This window comes from Culex pipiens, chromosome 3, assembly GCF_016801865.2.
Source record: "Culex pipiens pallens isolate TS chromosome 3, TS_CPP_V2, whole genome shotgun sequence".
Taxonomy (NCBI): Eukaryota; Metazoa; Arthropoda; class Insecta; order Diptera; family Culicidae; genus Culex; species Culex pipiens.
This window is the reverse complement of record NC_068939.1, coordinates 140,674,623-140,698,542: the sequence shown is the minus strand read 5'-3', so window position 1 is coordinate 140,698,542 and position 23,920 is coordinate 140,674,623. Positions and strand designations below refer to the sequence as shown.

General features: G+C 34.8%; 2 protein-coding genes across 3 annotated transcripts in view; one reads left to right on the top strand and one right to left on the bottom strand.

The window, feature by feature from the left end:
• LOC120417512 (uncharacterized) overlaps nucleotides 1-23,920 on the bottom strand; it is a 165,387-nt gene that overhangs the window by 126,723 nt on the left and 14,744 nt on the right. The window lies entirely within an intron of this gene.
• LOC120417492 (uncharacterized) lies at nucleotides 12,716-14,437 on the top strand. The gene has a single exon (XM_039579568.2). The coding sequence runs from the start codon at nucleotides 13,028-13,030 to the stop codon at nucleotides 14,426-14,428; it is 1,401 nt and encodes a 466-aa protein (XP_039435502.1). The 5' UTR covers nucleotides 12,716-13,027; the 3' UTR covers nucleotides 14,429-14,437.

Sequence of the window (23,920 nt, the reverse complement as noted above, 5' to 3'; positions counted from 1 at the left end):
CGGGACGAGGGCGATCCTTGGATTTTCCGTCCGGAACTGCGCCCGGCAACGGAGGGAACTCCGCCGGCGTAAACGCCGGAACTGCTGGACTCTGCTTCTCCGCCTTCCATGAAATTTAAATAGTTACGTTTAATTTTATTCTAAGTTGTTAGAAAACTTTATATTTATACCAAAATATTTTCTCGATCGATTAAGGATGACCATTTTGAGTTTGGTATGATGATTTATTAACAAATAACACAATTTTCATTGATGTTTCAAAAGGTGTACGAACCTTGTTTGCAAGTTTTTTTTATGAATTTTTTGACATTGTGGCTTGTTAGAATCCTGGAGTGGAAGGTATCTTGGAGTAAAAAGAGGTTTGGGTGCTCTCCTCATTCAAGTCTTTGGACCAAGAACCCCTTCTAATAAGTTTTGCAAACTCTTCAGACGGCACTGGGAAAGTCAGTCAGTAAACGTTTCGTGTCACGCACCCTTCAAAAGGCGCATCGCAATGGTGGATTTGGTAATTGCCTCTGTTGTTGCACAGTGCAAGTTTTTTTTTTTAGTAGGTGGGTGGCCAAAGTTTCCCAATTTGGCCCACAACACCCTTCATGTTGATACAGTTGAATTGTTGCCAAGTTTCGTTTTTTAGTCGACGCAATTGACTTTGCTTTTTCTGAGTGGTTGTGGTTTTTACATAATTCTTCCGAAAAAAACACTTTTTTTTGCTGCTTTGAAGAAATTTCAACATCTCAAACGGTGATTGATGGATTTGTTTGAATTTAATTAAATTACTTTGGTAACGCACAACCCCATGGAGGAAGAGGAGGAGGGGGTTCGAAGATCGTTTCTGGTGATACAAATGAGGAAGCAATTGTGAGGGGGTAATTATGGTATTTTGTGGATGTTTATCGCACACTGGTTGCAATCTCGGAGGCGCAATTATGTGGGGTCTGGCGTGGTGGTAATTGTCACTGTTAACACCACCACCCACTGCGTTTTCGTTCGTTGGTTTGATGGGGGCTGGTGGTGATGGGATTTATGACTGGTTGATTGTTGTGCTAAGTGGAAAATTGCATTTCAGATTGTTTAGTGCGCCAATAGTCTCAATTGGCGATCGATTTCATAGATTTGATTGATCAAGAGTTATGTGATTTTGGAATTTTAATTTAGTTTTAGTCACACCTTGTTTGCGATTCGAACGGTTTTGTGTGTATAATTTGTTACGTGGTTCGTATGTTAACACGTTAAGAAGACTTATTTGTGTTCAATAATGTCCTTTAATCGAAAAATTGCGATAACTTTTGATTATTGCAAGTTATACGTTTTGGATATTTTTTTAGATGAAATTTGTTTTTTTCCAAATTGCTTAATCGAGCTGCGAAGTTCACGCACAAAGCAACTTTTAATCTTTCAATTTATGCGCCAGAATCCGTTCTCTGCCCCAGTGCACTAGTTATTTCCCCCCAGCAATTCTTCCCCAATCGCACATGGCTCATATCTACAGCCAAAATCCGCTTACTCGTATATGCTCAACTCACTTGCTTTATGTTACGACCTGGGTACCGCAATGATTGCTTTTGCGATAAAAATTAAAAAAAAATCCGGCGCACAAAATTTGGCCACGCAAAACTTTTTATTCCCATAAAGTTGCAGCGCTTAACCCTCAAACGCCCACGCAGTCGAGCTGCCAGCTGACAAGTCGGCAGCCAGTGCATTGAGGGGGTGGCAATAAAAATCAGACGAGCATGTAACAGATTCCGAGTTTCACAGTTAACGCCACATTAACCGCAGTGCAGCCAAGCCATGCAAGCGCTTGTCTCAGGGCACGTGCCCCCACCAAGATTTGACACGAGGAGTACAGCAAAAAAAAAAAGAGCTCCCCCGTCTAATTGCTGTAAACTCTTGTGTTAACTTGGTGAATTTGAAAGCAGCGAATGCTAATGACGTTGAAATCTGGATGCTTGCACTCTGTGTCGCTCGCTAGATTCCATCTTGGGAAGTTTTTTTTTTTTTTTTGGTGAGCTGTTCAGGGACTATAAAGATGCTGATTTTAGTGTGATTTCCCTTTTAATTGTTGGAACTTACCGTTTAGGGGGTAACTGCTGTTTGGGGTAATATTGCCCCTAATGTTGCCATTGTTTAAAATGTATGTAAACAACATTCAGTGATTAGATTGCAAGGTTGTGATATTTGGCTTTATGAGTCAATAAGATTTGAAATTTAAATCGATTATATGGTTGTTTGATCAGGAACTAAATGATTCAAACTTTCGCCAATCGAGGAACAATTTTTTTACCGAAGTAAGAAAACAAATCTCTTGAAATAACCATTTTTTAAATAACTCTAACCTTTTACCACACAATTTCGATTTTTATGACTTTTTAACATTGAACATTTTAAACACGTTCTGTAAACTGTATTAAAATTGTGTGACGATTGTAATTTTTTTAACAGATTTTTTTGATCAGTTCTTATTTTTTTTCAATTCATATTTTGCCTGAGTTTTGCAAAAAGTCTCAAGTTTTGACCACTTAAGTAATATTTATGTAATTTTTTTCTAAAGCCGGATGTTACTTAAGTCGATGTAAATATTTTTCAAATCTTATGTTTATGATATTTTTTTTTTCGGTGAAACAAAATTTCGTCATGACTGCAAAACAACAGGGCAGGCCAAAGCGCGTTTTCTTTCTCATAGGAAATTTTCTCAGCTTTCCAATGCTTCCAAGATCGGAATGATTCATTGAGAAATTTCTGAGTTAGGGTAGAGTAGTCATCAATGAGACACGGGGAACAATGATAAAATGGCTCTCACAAGTCGTAGTTTCAACCAATCAGGCTCATATTTGGGCGAAAGGTGTGTCTACTGGATACACGTCTGCCATTATAGTGGCTTTGGTTATGGACGCTCCCTTGAAAAGTTATTCATAAATGTTTGATTCTGGGGTGTAAAAGTAAATTATGGGCTCGTAGGCTGCCATTAACACCAAAACTAATATTTCTTCAAATTTCTTTCAACGTTCCATAGGGATTGAGTTGAGCTACAATGTCCTTTCATTAGGTTTGGCCGAAACTTAGAATATACCCAGTATCCAGGACTGTCTCATTGTTCCCCACTCATTTCAGCTCATGGGTAACAATGAGACACTTTGATTTTTCTTCATTAAACTTTTCAATATCTATGGAAATCTTTCAAAACATGAATTAAAAGGGATTTTTGGCATATTTACAGAGTTTTAACTTCATTTAACCAAAAATACAAAGTTATTTGGTATAAATATACGAATTTTACAAAATATAAATACTTTTTAGTATAACTTTTGTTAATTAAAGTTTCATGTTGGCAAAATTGATCTAAAATGTAAAAGGCAAGTCACCTGTAATGGAACAATACAAAAACATGATGTTTTACTAGAAAAGTATTGATTTTCGTAGAGTGTCTCATTGTTCCCCAGCTGTCTCATTGTTCCTGCCAAGTGCGTCTACAATGAGACAGTTCAATAACTCTGGCTGTAAATGTCGGATCGATCTCATATTTTGGTCAATGTTAGAACACATTAAAAGAAAGAAAATGCAACAAAAATCTCATTAAAACATGCTGATGAAAAAATGAGAAAAATCTTTGAAAGTTGAAAACCAAAAGTGTCTCAGTGATGACTACCCTACCCTATCTATTTTTTTGAGTTTTTTGTTCTAAATACTTTTATCATTTATTGGAAACTTTTTAATAATAGTTTGTGAAACTTGTCAAATTATGTGTTTTATGTGACATTTATTCATAAAACTGTGCAAAATTAATAAGACAAGAACCAATTTTGTAGAAGGTTAAAACACGATAAACATTTTTTAAATTAAATTTAACCGAGTTCCGTATTAAAATATATTTTCAAAAGAATGAATTGATTATTACATATTTTTTGTGAAATCACTCGTCTGCTCAGATTTAGCTTGGATTTGCAAGTTTGAGATTGATAAGGGTATTAGATTGTCATTAAAATAGTAGTTTATGCAACAAGTTACAAAAAGAGGATTTTATCAGCACGAGTCGTACATTTATCCAACGAGGTTCACCGTGTTGGATAAATACGAAGAGTGCTGAAAAAATCAAGTTTTGCAACGAGTTCCATACAACTTTTTTTGCGATTCCGAAAAACACCCATTGAGTGAAATTTTAAGTAAAATTTTCATGTATTTTGTCAATAAATCGTTTAAATCAAAAAAATGTTGAAAAGTGTTACTTTTCGAAACAAGTGCTGAAAAGTTCAACTTTTCAGCACCCATTACAGTGCTGAAAAGTAGAACTTTTCAGCATTTATTTTGAAAAGTGTTGCTATTCGATTCTGTTATTTTTGGTACAGAAAAGTAGGCTATTTCGTCGTTCAAGAATGACAGGAAAAGTAAGTAGTTTCACGACGGAGTTGCAAAATAGTAGTTTATGCAACAAGTTGCAAAAAGAGATTTTTTTCAGCACGAGTCGTATATTTATCCAACGAGGTTCACCGAGTTGGATATATACGAAGAGTGCTGAAAAAATCAAGTTTTCAACGAGTTCCATACAACATTTTTTGCAATTCCAAAAAACACACACTGAGTGAAATTTTATGACAAATTTTCATTTTTTTTTGTCAATAAATCGTTTAAATCAAAAAATGTTGAAAAATGTTACTTTTCAAAACAAGTGCTGAAAAGTTCAACTTTTCAGCACCCATTTGAGTGCTGAAAAGTAGAACTTTTCAGCATTTATTTTGAAAAGTGTTGCTATTCGATTCTGTTATTTTTGGTACAGAAAAGTAGGCTATTTCGTCGTTCAAGAATGACAGGAAAAGTAAGTAGTTTCACGACGGAATGGCAAAAAAGAATTTTTAGACACTTTTTTCATTCTAATGTTAACCTGTTGTTTCAATTTCTATAGTTATTTTTTATTTTTTGTTTTTTTTAATACATTTTGGTACTTTCAAATCTACGGGAACCATCGATATAATTGTTCAATCATCCCCTAAACTACTGTCTACAAAATAGTGTACAATAAGGTTTGACAATCAGATTTTTGCAGGATTGGGTCCGCAAGTTTGGCGATTTTGGAAAACAGAGCAATCCCTACCAAACCGGAAATGGATTTTATTTGTATTTTTTGATTTGGCTCAAACTTTGTGGGGGCCTTCCCTATGACCAAATAAGTTATTTTGTTTCATTGGTTCACCCATACAAGTCTCCATACAATTTTTTCTACTGTCCATACAAAAATGATATGTAAATATTCAAACAGCTGTAACTTTTGAGTGAATTTTCTGATCAATTTGGTGTCTTCGGCAAAGTTGTAGGTATTGTTGAGGACTATTAAGAAAAAAATAGGTACACGGAAAAAAAATTGCAAATTTTTTAATCAACTTTTTTTTTACAAATACTCAATTTCCCAAAATACGTATTTTTTATTTTTGAGATTTTTTATTATGTTTTAGGGGACAAAAATCCGCAACTTTTGAGCCATAGAGAAACATGGTCAAAAAATGATTTTTTGAAAAAATAGTGATTTTTGAAAAAAATCGAAATTTCCTGCAAAAACAAATTTGACGATATTTTTCAATGCAATTGAATTTGCAATCGAAAAGTACTATACAGATTTTTTGATAAAGTGCTCCGTTTTCAAGATATAGCCACCGTAAGTTTGATTTCAGCGAAATATTTGCAGTTTTTCAATTTTTCAATTTTCAGTGACCATAAGTGACCATTCCTGAAAATATTTTTTTTGAAAAGTTCAGAAAATTTGCTATAAAATTGTCTAAGAGACATTGAAGATTGGACCTCGGGTTGCTGAGATACAGCCGCTTTAAGAAAAAGAAACACGAAAATTGAAGTTTTATAAGTCTCACCCAAACAACTCTCCATTTTCTAATGTCGATATCTCAGCAACTAATGATTCGATTTTTAATGTTAAAAAATATTTTGAAAACTTTTAAGTCAAGACTAATATTTTAAATGGGCCAAACATTGAATATTACATGGCCATTTAAAATGCTAGTCTTCATTTCAAAATTTTCAAAATATTTTTTTTCAAAAAGATCTTTTTTTTTGCGCTGCTACACAATACAAAACTTCTTTATAACGCTAATGAATCATCATCAGAGAACAATTAAAAACTTTTTTCCAGCTTTGATAATTTCTTTCAGCATGTTTAGGATGGTTTTTAGAAAATTACTATTAGTTAAATTTATGAAAATCATTCCAAAAAGTTTTTTCTTTGCTTTTTTATAAATATCTTTCCTTTAATATTTGGATTGGCCTTACTCACACAAAAAAAAATATCAAAATATAATCAGCAACTTCTCGTTTCGTCAAGTTCAATTTCCGAAATCGTTAGATGGAAAGATTTCCTAATTTGATTAAGTCAAAGCTAAAATTTGCATACTTGATCGAAAAAGCGAAAGCAACTCTCCGTATCAAACACAAACCCACACGTGTGCACCAATGTGTAAAGTTGCCATTAGCCTGCACAATATGTCCATTGAGCATGAGCAAAGTTATTCCTAGAAATAAAAACTGCAGCTCCACGGGATCGCATGATCACATGAAGCTTGTATGGTAAATGAAACTAGGAACAACGTTGCATTGTTGCTTACGTCGCTAGACTAGTCACAACAAGCTAGTTTAGAAAGCTACTTCTGAGGGTGATTGTTTCAGTGAATCTTAGTGTAACGTGCAAATGATATATGAATGCTGACCGAGACTTGCGCTCAATGAGCTCAGCACAACGAATGTCACCTTTCAAATCTCAATATTGTACTACAAATTTCGCACTTTCCCCTCCAACTGAAGGCCACACACGCCGGACGATGATGGTTCCAAGTGGCCACTCTTTCGGCCAAAGTATTTTCCCACAAAAAATAAAACTGGGATTGCCTCGAAACACGTACCCAATTACATCAGGCCAGAGGCCTGTTCCCCCATTTGGCCTCGGAGAGAAGGAGGGGGCATTCCAATTTCGAAAATCTACATATGGCGCTAATAAAAGTAGAACATCTGATGAACGCGCAAACGAAACCGTTGGAACACGCGCATGCATCTCCACCAAGAGTCGAGCTAATGAAGATGGTCCAGTGCGAAAATCGCTGCGTCCAGAGACTGAGGGTGCTTCCAAATCCGCGTTTTTAAAGGTTTCTCTCAAAAATCACACACAAACACATAATTGGTGTGGATTGTTCAAGCCAAAAGGAAAAAAAAAAGCCATTAAAGATGAGCTCTTCTCCGTCTCCTTCAAAAAAACGGTTCCAGATGTGGATAAGTCGATAAGTTTCCCCTTTCCTCCACTCCACCTCTTAAGACTTGTTTTTATTATTATTGCCTCGATTGGAGCGTAGTTTATCGACGCGGTGCACTAAATCCTCAGTCAGAAAACACATTTGGCAAGGGGACCGCGATAGATAAGAAACTGGAATTTTGTGGTGTTGTTTAAATTCACATAAAAAAATATCGAGGGAGAAATGGTTTCCAAGAGATTTATACGAAGAAAACTCATTCATATGCTAATGGGTCCAGTTTTTGGGCAGGTTCGGAAGAAAGCGAAATTTCTGCGACAGGAATGTGTTTTATTTTTTTGTTTGCATCTCTTTAACGTTTGACGTTTCTAGCGATCGTATCGCAATAAACTTTTATTTGCCCTTTTAGGAAAGACACGCTTGATTTATCTTAAACAAGCTGTGAAACTATAAAAATTAAATCGATTATCATTACGAAACGGGAATGATTGAGGTATGATGGAGATATAATTTATATTCAGATAAAAAAAGAATCAAAGTGAAGCGACTGTAGCTCGGTTACTTTATAACTTCTGTATCTCAAAATAGATAACTTTTATTGGCTTTTTATGAGGAAGAACTTTTGAACTATTCGAAAAAAAACTTCTAAATTACGTCTTGTAGAGCTGCGACAAAAATCATAAATGATATTTCAAAAAAAGAACAAAAATTGAAATTATTTTAGCATCCGAGCAACTATCTACGTTTTTGAAATCGACTTTTCATTTCGTGTGTTTTTAACCCTCTACAGCCCAACCCCGTCTTTAGACGGGTTTCGATTTAAAAAAATCACCAAAAATCCATTTTTCAACCAATTTTTGATCTTTTAAAAGAATTGTAAAGAAGAACTCTTTAAATTTTAGAAAATTTATGGGTTGGAAGTTCTAGTTGTTTGTTGTGGCTTTGCCAATGTTTTAAAAAATGTAATTTTTTTAGGTCAACTTAGGCAGTGTTTTTACTAACATTTCTTAAATTTCATGTAAAAAGAAGTATGCAGTAATTTTTCTAGTGCCCCAGACTATGCATCTACTAAATTATTTACAATTTAAATGATTATGGTGCCATTTCATTACAGAAAATGTGAAAAACATGCAAAATATTGAAAAAGTTGCTGTGAAAACATGAAAAAATTAGATAAGCAAAATGTAATGATAGAAGGTGTTAGAGTAGGCCAAATACTACCAAAAACATTAAAATAAAAAAATGAAGCAAAAAACCATAAAAAAGAGAAGTTAAATTTTAGTAGAACAAAAGTTGCTCAAAATGACCTCCTAAACAGGGAAACAAAGAAATTTTCGAAAAAAAAAATGTGGGTTGTTTTTTTATTTAAATTCAAATTGATTGTTGTGACTATTTTCAAAAAACTTACCTTAAAATGGAAATCACTTATAAACGGTGCACTTTATCAAAATTTCACTTAAGTACTTTTTGATTGCAAATTCGATTTTAAATCGAAAAATAATTTGAAATTTTTTGCGACTGGTATTTCGATTTTTGAAAAAAATCAATATTGTTTTCCAAAGTCATAACTAAAATATATCAAAAATTAAAAATTGTTGTGTTTTTGAAAACCAAGTTTTGGTGACAGAAAGTGAAATTAAAAACTACAATTTTTTTACTTTGTATCATTTTATTCATTGTAGTCCTTACCTACAACTTTGACGAAGACTGCAAATCGATCAAAAAATACCTTCAAAAGATAGGGTAGAGGACTAATTGAAACTTTCCTAATGAATTTCTATTGTTTATTAAGTTTTTATAAGCTTTTCAAAAAAAGCCTTACCATATTGCCGCCATATTTTTGTCCATTTAGACTACAGCGGGTAATAATGTTAATGAGGGAAAACAACTCATTTTGTTCGAAGATAATGTAAATGAATAATTCATTAGTTCACTGTATGTCTGAATTTCATGAAAATCTAGTGATTTATCTGTTTTAAACGTTTACCAAAGGTTATTTTAATAAAATAAAGTGGGCGATTTCTGGGGTCATGAAAAAACATGCAATCCAATTTTCGACCAGGGCGAAATCTAGTATTGTGTTTTAAGATTTTATCTAGAACCAGTTTTCGTTTACCATAAAAACTTTTCTAATCGCTGCGAAATGTGCTTGAAAATATAGATTATTTTTAAAGGTTAAATAATCATTTTAATTACTTTCATTCATAAGGTGTTTTGAATCAAATGTTGTAAAAATTAACTGGTACATTGGAGAACAAATTAAGCAGAAGATGGAGAAGTAGTTACACATGTGCTTTAATATTTTTATTAAGAGGTACTCGATGTTTTATATTGAGTCAATTCGGGAGCAAATGACCCATAGGGTTAAAGCTCCCCTAACAAAATCAACAACAACATGGAGCTAATTGTAACTGTGTGCTCTTATCTTGGGTGAACAGGGACACATGATTTCTATTACAATTTTTGATTTAGTCATAATTTTAAGTGAAGGTGAGAACATGTTTTGGTTTTAGTTATAATAGACAGAGAATCTCAAAATAGGTAGGATATCTGAAAAAAAAAAACTCCTAGGATTTTTCGAACCTCAATTTATAGTATGTACGACAAAATATGTGCACATCAATGAAATTTAGCTTCGGGAACATGTGTATAAATAGGAGACCATATTTGCTTAGCTTTGTGTCATAATTTCATTTGATTTCTTGATTTTTGTCGTGGGCGAAAACTGGTTCCAAGGGTGGGAGAAAATTGGATTTATTGGAACGCAAAATTTTATCAAAAAGGAACATATAAATGATAAAAACCTTGTGGAAACTTAAAATCAAATAGTTTATCAACGTTCTACAACAAATAGAACCAAAAACCATAAATTGTCATCAAATTCTCATCAAATTTCCTAGATTGCCACTATAAAGTGGGTGATTTCTGGGTCCTCTACCCTACAGATTTTTGAATTTTCATGAATCATTTTTGTATGGACAGCTGTCAAATTTGTATGGAAAATTATATGGACAAAATAATGATGCAAAATGGCTTCTCTGGACATACCGAAGGCACCATACAAGTTTCTCAGAGCATTGCTCTGCTACCAATTTGTCCCACTATTTTTAATCGTTGATATCTGGAAATTATTTATAATATAGAATGTTTTCAATATCATGAAATAAATATTTGATTAATGTTAGAACACATTGGTTTGAATCTTTTTTTAATCCAATTAATTTATTTTGCCTAAAACTTACGAAAAATATTTAAAATTTCGAAGAACTTGCATAAAAATCAAGCCCGATACAATTATTCCTGTCGCTCTGTAACAAAAAGGAATGTCTCGCATTGTTTTAGATTTTTGCTTATATTCTTAATATTGAAAATTTAGCTCAAGTTTAATAGCTACGGCAAATGCTACGGCGAGGGTAATCCTTATTAATTAAATTGCCTAAATTTACTTTTTATCGGTTGTGGGAATGTACATTGATAATGTGGGAAACCATTGAAACTTGCACTTTCAATCAAAAGTCAAAGGCATAAACTTCCAAAACAAACCCATCATCAAGAGCCTAATCATAAGAAATCCCCCCATCATTTAAGATCATCTAACGCGCTTTGAACCGTGGATTAATTATCAACAAATCGGAGTGGAGTTTTCAACAAAAGCATCCCATTTGGCCCATCATAATAATTACCACCTAATTCATCCAGAGCACGCACACACAACAGCAAAACACAGCCTTTGAAGTGCACCCATACCAACAAAGTTTTAATCTCACTGTTGCAGAATTGCGCCAAGGGGAAATGAACCCGGAATGTTTGCTTCCTACCTTCATTGCAGCACGGTTTACCAGGTAGATAAAAACAAAGAAAAGTGAAAAAGAACTGTTATAAAGATCTGTTATCGAATTGTTTGTGTACACTTTGATACTTCGCTGAATGTTTGTGGCAATGCGCGGTGGATAATCCTGTGTAACATTTTTTTTATAAATAAATGACAAAAAACTTCCGTTTCAAATTACACTTCGAGGTCGTAGCTAATTCCAGCTAACTCAATTATCAAGAGGTCATAAACTTTCCCTTCACCCAACCTAGTGACCCACAACTAGGCAAAACATCAAATTTTCACTTGTCCTAATACGATTCTCCCTCCAAAAAGAAACCCTTCAACCGTTCCGGGTTTTCGGTGCCAAGGGCGAAAAAAATCATATTTGAATAGAGCGATAAAAACATTATTAATCAAGAGAGAGAGAGGCCCCTACCGCCGCTGGATCTTCCCTCCAATCCGTTACGGTAAACGCCGCCGCTGACCGATCTGTCTGGCCCCATGAGTGAAGAAGAAACTCCACATCATTAGCGATTGAAAACATGCAGTGGCGAAATGGGCGCTCATCATAAATCGTACAATTTGTTGCCTTTTTGCCTAACTGGCCCCTCGATGGTCAAATCCCGTTCCGGGTTCGGCTTGTTTGTTTGAACATCTTTTTTTGCGAATATTTTAAGAAAAATTAAATGCCAAGTTTCACCTTTGCCCAATTATTTGCCAACGGGTTAATCGATAGAGTGTGATTAGCCTACATTTAGGCTGAAAGCATTAGCACAGTGTTAATCATGGTTGTTTAAGCTCTTGCTTACTCATACTTTCAAGTGCTCATACTTTCAAGATCTAGCTTGCTCTGAGAAGATCAATTTCATCGGTAATCACATCTTGATTTCTCATTTAATACTTATGGTACTTCTCATAAAAGCATAACTGTCTGGGTTTGGCCACATTTGTAATAGTTTAGCCATATTCAACGTCTTGATTTCCTCAAACAAGACAATAATTGTTTTAAATTTGAAAACAAAATAAAATTAGCGAGTAGTACTCATGGTTTTACTCAAATGCATGAAAATTTGATGGGACAGTTATGGTTTTCATGACAAGGTATTTGTCTACTCATATTGAATAACAAATATGTTCTTCGTAAATTCTACCAACAATCCTAAAAATAGAATCAATTCGGCTAAAGTTGCGATATTTCACGGCACGGGTTGCCAGATCTTAAAAATTTTCGAAAAAAAATTCTAATGCATTCAAAAGATGTAAAGTACTACAGTCCAGACTCGATTATCCGAAGCATCGATTATCTGAAGTTTGATTTTTCGAAGGTTTTTATGGGACTTCGGATAATCGAATCACGAACAAAGAAAAAAACATCGTATTGTTTTATTTTCTTACTTTAAACATCAAATTCAAATTCTGCGACCCCATTTTAGCTAAATTTGAATGGTTGATTAAATATTAAAAAATGCATCTTTTCAATATTTCTTCATCGCTATTTTGGCCGTCATCTTGAATATAAGAATTTTAAATCACTTTAGAGTAGTTTATATGACTCTAAAAGCTAAACAATCAAAAATAAGACAACGAAAAAAAATTTACTATCGTGATTCGATTATCCGAAGTGAAATTTTGCCAAGGTCAAGGATAATCGAGTCTGAATGTTTTGTGTCAGACAGAGTAGTTCACTTGTACTGTGTTGTGCTATAAACAATAAAATTTGCGTGTTAAAGTGCGACTAATTGGTGCTAGAGTTTGTCAATGTGTGAACTAAACAGCTGTCAAATCGGATAAGTACAAGTTTTGAATCGAACGTTACTATAAAATTAATTATCATCGATTTTATTTTTCACCGGCAACAACGGTTTGCCATCGGATTCGGTGGCGGCTGATGTTAGCTGTTTTTTGCTTTTTTGTCTTGGGTCTTTTGTGCTCTGCTATTGTGTTGCGTGACTGGCTCGACCGTGCTCGATAGCGCGAGATGAGTCTGTGCGGCAAATGCGAGCAAAAAATTTGTTTTGAAGATGCCGTACCTTGTTCGGGGAAGTGTCGAGCGTTTTTCCATCGTTCCTGCACTGTCCTGACTAAACCGGCGGCAAAAATGATTATTGAGCAACCAAATGCGCAGTTTAAATGCGACCAGTGTCTTAATAGTGGAGTTGATGCTGAGATCTCAGTACTTCTCGCTGATGTCAAAGGGATAAAAGAGGAGTTGCAAAAATATTTTGACAACTCAAATTCTATCCCTGGCATCAATGAAAGTATTGCTACTCGAATCGACGAAGCTATCAAGAAAGGAATGGAAAATGTCATGCAAGCATGCAGTGAAATATTTCAGAAACAAATCAAAACAGTTGTGGAGAACAGTGTGGCTAATCAAATTGAAAAACTGATTAAATCGAATTCTGAAAAACCAAATAATAAACAAATAATTAAAGTAACTAGAAAAAGAGGAACGCATTCTGAATCGGATGGGCTCCCAGGTAGTAAAAGACGTGCGATTATTCCGGAAGACGGTGCAGCAATGGTGGTTGACGATGAAGAAAATGAAAATGTTTTTGAATCGCCAACTTTTGCGGAAATTTTGAAAGGTGGAAATTCAGAAAATAAAAAAGATCACCAGCATAAGAAATTGCGTACTAATCGTCCAAAAATTGTTATAAAACCTAACGAAACAAATCAAAGTAATGACGAAACAAGAACTTTTTTAAAATCAAATCTTGACCCAAAGTTACATAAAATCAATAATTTAAAGAATGGCAGGGATGGTTCCATTGTTGCCCAATGCGCTCCAGGGGAAAACCTTTTGAAAGTGAAAAATGACATTGAAAACAAACTTGGCTCAAATTATACTACTATTATCTCTTCTGGCCTTCCTAAACTGAAAATCGTTGGGATGAGTGAAAAGTATGATCCTACAGATTTCGTTGAGTTATTGACCTCACAGAATGACGAAATTTTTATTGAACATGTAAAGGTTATATCTTCTTATGAAAACCCTCGCATGAAATATAACAAATTTAGTGTAATAATTGAAGTTAATAATGATACATTTGATGCATTGATCACGGCCGGAAAGGTTAACATAGGATTTGATAGATGTTCAGTTTTTGAGGCTATAAAAGTCCTAAGATGTTTTAAATGTGGAGAATTTGGACACATGAGTACAACATGTAAAAATAATGAAACCTGTTCAAAGTGTAGCGAGTCCCATAAGACCTCTGATTGCAATTCAACTGTAATGAAATGTCTGAACTGCTTAAAAAAGAATAATGAGCAAAAGATGAATCTCGATGTGAACCATGCTGCATTTAGTTCAAAATGTCCAGTTTTTCGACACTTAGCTGCAATTAAAAAGGACCGTATGTATGAGAATGAATAGCAATCAAATTCTGCCAAAAAAGTAAATGCAACAGATATAATCTATTTGAATATTGCAGGACTAACCACAAACTACGTAGCACTACGACAGTTAGTGGAAAGTTCGCAACCTCTTTTAGTATTACTTTCTGAAACGCATATTACTCAACCGGAAGCATTTGATCAATATTCCATTCCAGGATATAACGTTGTATTTTGTCTGTCACACTCTAGGCATACTGGAGGAGTTGCTATTTATTTTAAAGAATCTATTCACCTTAAAGTGTGTTTAAACGAGTTTTCTGATAATAACTGGTTTTTGGGCGTTACAGTTGAAAAAGGCATGAAGAGGGGTAATTATGGAGTGTTGTATCATTCGCCAAGCTCAAGTGACCAACGATTTATTTCTATTTTAGAAAACTGGTTGGACAATTTCGTAGATATGAATAACTTTAATTTATTAACTGGTGATTATAATATTAATTGGTTTGATGAGCAGAATTCAGTTCACTTAAAGCGTCTTACAGAATATTTAGGTTTAACTCAAAAAGTAAATACGTTCACAAGAATTTCACGAAATAGCAGAACATTGATTGACTGTGTTTTTTCTAATATCGAATGTGTAAAAGCTGTCGTTAAGAGTGATTGGAAAATTACAGACCACGAAACACTGGTTATTGAAATTTCAGAAATTAATTTGGAATCTTTGGATGACCGCATTAAAATTAAATCATGGAAAAACTACACACCGTCAGCTTTTTGCGATCTGTTGGAAAAACACGTAAATTTTAGAACATTAACTGGGGAACTCGAAGACAAATCGCGAATATTAACGAACACTTTGAAAAATTGCACAAGTGAATTAGTAACTACTGAGTACATACAAAGGAAAGATTCCAACATTTGGTATAGCAGTGAACTTATGAAATTGAAACAAAAAAGAGATAAACTTTACAACAAATTCTGCAGAACTAATAATCCTAGACATTGGAATAAATACACAGTTATTAGAAACAAGTATACAAAATGTTTAAAAACAACCCGGAGTTCTCACATTCAAAACAATATTGAATTAAATAAAAATAACAGCAAAGAACTTTGGAAAATATTGAAAAAATTAATGAAATCTAAAGATAGTCTTCCAAGAACTATTCTTTTTGGAGATATTGAAGAATGTACCGAAAATGTAATTGCCAGTAAATTTAATGAATATTTTATTGAGAGTGTAGTTGAAATAAACGAAAGCATACAGAAAACTGACGAACCTGCTGAAATCAGGAATATGAGGAAAGTAAACTGCAGACTAGAAATCTTCAATCCTATAACCTATGTTCAACTTAAAAAAATTAGTTTTGATTTAGGAAATTCTGCCGGGATTGACAACGTTAATGCAAAAGTTTTAAAAGATTGTTATCATGTCATTGGTCACACTTTGCTCGAAATTATAAATGCATCACTTTTGTCAGGTCAAATTCCAAAAATCTGGAAAGAATCTTTAGTTATTCCAATTCAAAAAGTTACTGGTACTAAAAAATCAGAAGAATTTCGTCCTATCAACATGCTACATACGTTAGAAAAAGTGTTAGAAACAGTTGTGAAATCTCAATTGCTTGAATATTTGAACATTAATAAATTATTAATATCAGAACAGTCGGGATATCGAGAAGGCCACTCTTGTGAAACAGCATTGAATTTGGTTCTGGCAAAATGGAAGCAATATTTTGAAATAAGAAACTCGACGCTGGCAGTATTTTTGGACTTAAAACGAGCATTCGAGACAATTTCTAGGCCCTTACTGTTACAGACACTACAACATTTTGGTATCGGGGGTGCAGCTTTCAATTGGTTTAAAAACTATTTGAATGGTAGAACTCAGCGTACGATTTTCAATGAATCTTTTTCAGAGTCTAGGGAAAACAACCTTGGTGTTCCTCAGGGAAGTGTACTAGGGCCTATATTGTTTATAATGTACATTAACGATATGAAACTAGTTTTGAAACATTGTGACATAAATCTTTTCGCAGATGACACTGTTATTTTTGTAGCAGCGAAAAACCCGATTGACGCTGTGCAGCGATTGAATGAGGATTTAGATGCTTTATCCAAATGGCTTAAATTCAAACAGTTAAAATTAAATATAAAAAAAACCAAATACATGATTATCTCATCAAAACATCAAAACATACAAGATGTACAAATTTCAATTGATGGTGAGCAAATTGATAGGGTTAAGTCAATAAAATATTTAGGGGTAACTATAGACGAAAACTTGAAATTTAATATTCATATTGATAACACAATTAAAAAAATTGCAAAAAAATATGGAGTTATGTGTCGTTTGAGAAATGACCTTAACTTTCAAAGCAAAATTCAACTTTATAAATCTATAATCTCACCACACCTGGACTTTTGTTCATCTATATTATTTTTGGCTAATGAAACACAATTATCTAGGCTTCAACGCTTACAAAATAAAATCATGCGTTTAATTTTAAAATGTAACAGATTCACTTCATCGACCTGGATGTTAGATGTTCTGCAATGGCTATCTGTGAAGCAAAGGATAATTTTTTCGACTATGATTTTTGTATTTAAATTAGTCAATGGTCTGTTGCCAAGATACTTATGTGATCGAATTTTAAGAGGCAGTGATCTTCATGACCACTTTACGAGAAATGCAAATGAACCTCGCACTCCGAATTTTTTATTTGGAGCTGCCCAGAATTCCCTGTTTTATAAAGGTGTGAATATATTTAACTCGATGCCCTCACAAATCAAACAGTCAACGACAATAGCAGAGTTTAAAAGACAGTGTTGCTCGCACATTAAATTAGTATTTTAAGTTTACTTTGTATAGCTATATTTTGACAGATTTCTGAAATGAACGCACAAGTTAATTGCTCAGTTTGACCACGTGATGATGATGGATTTTTTTGTGTTTTCAAATGTTGGTTTAAAGTAAAGTTAAAAAAAGATAAATGAGTAGTCTACAAAGGTTTGAGAATCGCGCGCGGTATGCAAATATATGTGCCTTAAAAGGTGACGATGAAGATATGTAATAGTTATTTCTAAGTATGATGAAAATTGGTAGTTGCTCTGAAGACGGGAGAGCTCGGAAGGCAAAAGGGAAAGCTAATCTAGTAGGTTTTGGCGGTCGAAAGATAGGGTCTCGAAACGTACTATGTTTGTAGTCAAAGGTCGTGACGTACACTCTGTCAGCTAAAACAGTAGGGTGCGATCTCGTGCAATGCCAAAGTAGTCACTTAGTAGAGACCCAGTTCAGATAGATACAAGTAAAACTATATGTGCACCGAAAGAAAGTTAGTACCAGATGCGTAGCTAATACTGTTACAGGCCTATGAACTAGTAATCGACAATAGAAATCTGAAGAACGGAGTTACCTGAAGGCTATTTTATATCTGCTATGAAAAATCAGTTCGTTTTTCTTTGCATAACTGATTCAAATGTTCAATCAAAATTATCATAACGATAACTCGTCCAGCTCAAACCATTGTAGGGGTAAGAGGTGGGACCATCATCATCATCATCATCATCATCATCAACTGTATTTGAAAAAAATAATATTTTAAAACAAATTAAAAACATGAATAAAACACTTTTAAAAATAACCCAGATCAAAACTGTAGTAAAACTACAAATTTACAAATATTTCATAAAGCTCGGTAATTCCCTGTTTCTTTGATTTCTGGGCAATAAACGTGTTTTTCAATCATTTGCATCCTGAAATGGGGATGATTAGGAGTTTATGTGTAAAAAAAACTTTGCGTATAATTGGACGTTTGATTTGACGGCTTACTGAAAATACTAGAAAAAAAGTGCTTTTAATAAATTTTTCAACAAAAAAAATTGTAAAACCTCGGCCATTGCACAGTGGCCCAGAACGCAAAATTAAGTGGAAAATGGGTTTTCCGAAAAATGGTGACGTTTTGGAGCTTTGGTCTATTGAGAAGAGTTGTTGCAAATGGAAAAGGGCCGCTTTTGGTTTGGTTCAAAATTAGGATGGTTTTGAAAATCTTACTTTTCAGGAATAATTTTGGGATTTTGCCTTCCTCACTGAGGTAAGGCTATAATCCTGCTCTAAAAATGAACTTCGTATAAAAACGTCGTAGACCCACCTTCATGTATACATATCGACTCAGAATCGAAAACTGAACAAATGTCTGTGTGTATGTGTGTGTGTATGTGTGTGTGTATGTATGTATGTGACCAACAAACTAGCTCATGTTTCTCGGCACTGGCTCAACCGATTTGACCCGAACTTGTTGCATTCGACTTGGTTTCGGGTCCCATACATCGAGTTTTATACAGATTGAAGTTTCGATAAGTAGTTCAAAAGTTATGTATAAAAATGTGTTTTCACATATATTTGGATCTCACTTAACTGTATGTAAACTATGTCCGGGTCCATCATCCGACCCATCGTTGGTTAGGTTATCAAAAGAGCTTTCGAACGAGTCTAAAACATTGAAGATCTGGCAACCCTGTCTCGAGATATGGCCCCTTAAATGATATTGATGTACTTTTTTGAAGCCGGATCTCACTTAAATGTATGTAAACTAAGTCCGGATCCACCATCTGACCTATTGTTGGTTAACTTATCAAAAGACCTTTCCAATGAGTCCAAAACATCGAAGATCTGGCAACCCTGTCTCAAGATATGGCCACTTAAGTGATATTGATGTACTTTTTTGAAGCCGGATCTCACTTAAATGTATGTAAACTAAGTCCGGATCCACCATCTGACCTATTATTGGTTAACTTATCAAAAGACCTTTCCAATGAGTCCAAAATATCGAAGATCTGGCAACCCTGTCTCGAGATATGGCCCCTTAAGTGATATTGATGTACTTTTTTGAAGCCGGATCTAAAAAATATATGAAACTTGTGTACAGCCATTGTTGTGAGGAAGGCTCCAACCACATAGGTGGATTAAGTTAGTTTTTTATGTCTTCTTGAAGTTTGTTGGGCTTGCTAATCCAAGCAACTTTGTCGAAGTCATCAAAATTTAATCTCGTAATCTACGCCTTCAACGACCAAATTTAGAGAAAGCATCTGAGAAAACTTTCAAAAATCAGTTTTCTGAACGTAGCAATTCAGGGTTAAGTTTTGGAGAAAAGTATTTTTGGGAGCACTTTTAGAGCTCTGAAAAACTAACTTTTTTATTTTCTGACAAGTCAATTTGGACTTAAGGGGTCAAAAGTTACAGCCATTTTAACGTAAAAAAGATGCAAATTTAAAACTCGAATATCTCGAAAAGGCGCTCGAAAGAGGAGATTTTTCTTTAAACTCGAGATATCTTAATTTGAAAATGTTTTATTTTTAAGGGAAAAGTGTATGGGACCACCCTAACGAAATTCGAAAATTGTCCAACTATATGTTTTGCCTTCCTCACTGAGGTAAGGCTATAATCCTGCTCTAGAATTGAACTTTTTATTTAAAGCTCGAAAACCCACCATGATGTATACATATCGACTCAGAATCGAAAACTGAACAAATGTCTGTGTGTATGTGTGTGTGTATGTGTGTGTGTGTATGTGTGTGTGTATGTGACCAATAATGTCACGCAGTTTTCTCAGCACTGGCTGAACCGATTTTGACCAAACCAGTTGCATTCGACTTGGTTTAGGGTCCCATACGGTGCTATTGAATTGTTTGAAGTTTCGATAAGTAGTTCAAAAGTTATGTATAAAAATGTGTTTTCGCATATTTTTGGAAGTTGAATAAATGGCAGTAAACTGAACCAAACATCATCATTATATACATCGTTGAATAGGTAATTGAAAGACCTTTCCAACGAGTCCAAAACATTGAAGATCTGGCAACCCTGTCTCGAGTTCTGACCACTTTAGTGATATTTATGTACTTTTTTGTAGCCGGATCTCACTTAAATGTATGTAAACAATGTCCGGATCCATCATCCGACCCATCGTTGGTTAGGTAATCGAAAGACCTTTCCAACGAGTCTAAAACATTGAAGATCTGGCAACCCTGTCTCGAGTTCTGACCACTTTAGTGATATTTATGTACTTTTTTGTAGCCGGATCTAACTTAAATGTATGTAAACAATGTCCGGATCCATCATCCGACCCATCGTTGGTTAGGTAATCGAAAGACCTTTCCAACGAGTCCAAAACATTGAAGATCTGGCAACCCTGTCTCGAGTTCTGACCACTTTAGTGATATTTATGTACTTTTTTGTAGCCGGATCTCACTTAAATGTATGTAAACAATGTCCGGATCCATCATCCGACCCATCGTTGGTTAGGTAATCGAAAGACCTTTCCAACGAGTCTAAAACATTGAAGATCTGGCAACCCTGTCTCGAGTTCTGACCACTTTAGTGATATTTATGTACTTTTTTGTAGCCGGATCTCACTTAAATGTATGTAAACTATGTCCGGATCCATCATCCGACCCAGCGTTGGTTAGGTAATCGAAAGACCTTTCCAACGAATCTAAAACATTGAAGATCTGGCAACCCTGTCTCGAGTTCTGACCACTTTAGTGATATTTATGTACTTTTTTGTAGCCGGATCTCACTTAAATGTATGTAAACAATGTCCGGATCCATCATCCGACCCATCGTTGGTTAGGTAATCGAAAGACCTTTCCAACGAGTCTAAAACATTGAAGATCTGGCAACCCTGTCTCGAGTTCTGACCACTTTAGTGATATTTATGAACTTTTTTGTAGCCGGATCTCACTTAAATGTATGTAAACAATGTCCGGATCCATCATCCGACCCATCGTTGGTTAGGTAATCGAAAGACCTTTCCAACGAGTCTAAAACATTGAAGATCTGGCAACCCTGTCTCGAGTTCTGACCACTTTAGTGATATTTATGTACTTTTTTGTAGCCGGATCTCACTTAAATGTATGTAAACAATGTCCGGATCCATCATCCGACCCATCGTTGGTTAGGTAATCGAAAGACCTTTCCAACGAGTCTAAAACATTGAAGATCTGGCAACCCTGTCTCGAGTTCTGACCACTTTAGTGATATTTATGTACTTTTTTGTAGCCGGATCTCACTTAAATGTATGTAAACTATGTCCGGATCCATCATCCGACCCAGCGTTGGTTAGGTAATCGAAAGACCTTTCCAACGAATCTAAAACATTGAAGATCTGGCAACCCTGTCTCGAGTTCTGACCACATTAGTGATATTTATGTACTTTTTTTGTAGCCGGATCTCACTTAAATGTATGTAAACAATGTCCGGATCCATCATCCGACCCATCGTTGGTTAGGTAATCGAAAGACCTCACCAACGAGTCTAAAATATTGAAGATCAGGCAACCCTGCCTCAAGCTATGACCACCTAAGATGCCACTTATGAGCCCTTGAGTAATATGTGTGTTTTTTGTATTCCGAAACTTAACGAAATCAGACGAAATTTGTGTCCAAACCCATTTTTGGAAAAAAGTGAGGAAGGCACCAACCACATAGGTGGATTAAGTTAGTTTTTTCATATAATTTTGCCTGCTGAATCTTAATATGCCCTCAGAATTGAGCCAAAGTTAAAAAAAAACGATTTTTGGTCATATTTGAAGTTTTCTATGTAAAACTTTCATAAACTCAAAATATGACCAAAAATCGATTTTTTGACACATTGGCTGATTTCTGAGGGCATATTCAGATTCAGCTGGCAAAATTACATGGAAAAACTAACTTAATCCACCTATGTGGTTGGAGCCTTCCTCACTTATTACCAACAATGGCTGATATGATGGAATTGTACAAAAATTTCATCTCTTTTTTAGATCCGGAGTTAAAAAGTACATCAATATCACTTAAGTGTACATATCTCAAGACAGGGTTGCCAGATCTCCAATGTTTTGAACTCGTTGGAAAGGTATTTTCTTAACCTAACTAACGATGGGTCGGATGGTGGACCCGGACATAGTTTACATACATTTAAGTGAGATCCGGTTTCCAAAAAGTACATCAATATCACTTAAGTGACCATATTTCGAGACAGGGTTGCCAGATCTTCAATGTTTTATGCTCGTTGGAAAGGTCTTTTGATAACCTAACCTACGATGGGTCGGATGGTGGACCCGGACATAGTTTACATACATTTAAGTGAGATCCGGCTTCCAAAAAGTACATCAATATCACTTAAGGGACCATATCTCGAGACAGGGTTGCCAGATCTTCAATGTTTTGGACTCGTTGGAAAGGTCTTTTGATAACCTAACCAACGATGGGTCGGATGATAGACCGGACATAGTTTACATGCATTTAAGTGAGATCCGGATATATGTGAAAACACATTTTTATACATAACTTTTGAACTACTTATCAAAACTTTAATGTGCATAAAACTCGATCCATGGGACCCTAAACCAAGTCGAATGCAACAGGTTCGGGTCAAATCGGTTGAGCCAATGCCGAGAAACATGAGCTAGTTTGTTGGTCACATACATACATACACACACACATACACACACACATACACACACACATACACACAGACATTTGTTCAGTTTTCGATTCTGAGTCGATATGTATACATGAAGGTGGGTCTACGACGTTTTTATATAAAGTTCATTTTTAGAGCAGGATTATAGCCTTACCTCAGTGAGGAAGGCAAAACGTATAGTTTTCAAATTTTGGTAGGGTGGTTCCATACACTTTTCCCTTGAAAATTAGACATTTTCAAATGAAGATATCACGAGTTAAAAGAAAAATACCCCTGCGTTTTTTTCAGCGTTTATAATGCTAGATCTTTTCTGTCGAATGCAACCTGGCGCTTAAAATTTGGCATGCGCCTTTTTGAGAAATTTGAGTTTTAAATTTGCACCTTTTTTACCTTAAAATGGCTGTAACTTTTGACCCTTAAGTCCAAATTGACTTGTCAGAAAATAAAAATGTTCGTTTTTCAGAGCTACAAATGTGCTCCCAAAAACAATTTTCTCTGAAACCTAACCCTGATTCGATACGCTCAAAAAACTGATTTTTTAAGGTTTGCTTAGATACTTTCTCTAAATTTGTTCGTAGAAGGCGTAGAATACGATATAAAATTTTGGTTTCTTCGACAATGTAGCTTGAATTGGCAAGCCCAACAACTTTTTAGAAGACAAAAAAAATCCCGAAAATATTCCTGAAAAGTTAGATTTTCAAAACCACCCTAATCGTGAACCACTCTAATTTTGAACCAAACCAAAAGCTGCCCCTTTCCATTTGCAACAACTCTTCTCAACAGATCAAAACTCCAAAACGTCCAAATTTTTCGGAAAATTAATTGAAAATCTTGAGACATGACAATTTAATGTACTTTTTCAAATATGTAATAACCCAGAAGGTTATTTTTTCATGTTAAACAAACATTTTCATTTGAAATGTCTTGTATTTTCTAATTTTTGCTGAGTTGTAAAGCAGATAATTGTGACAAAAAATGGATATAAAATAAATTTGTTCACATTTCTTACAGAAGAAAGGTTTCAGGTTTTGTTTAAAAAAAATGCTTCAGTTTTGTGCACGAGAGTTA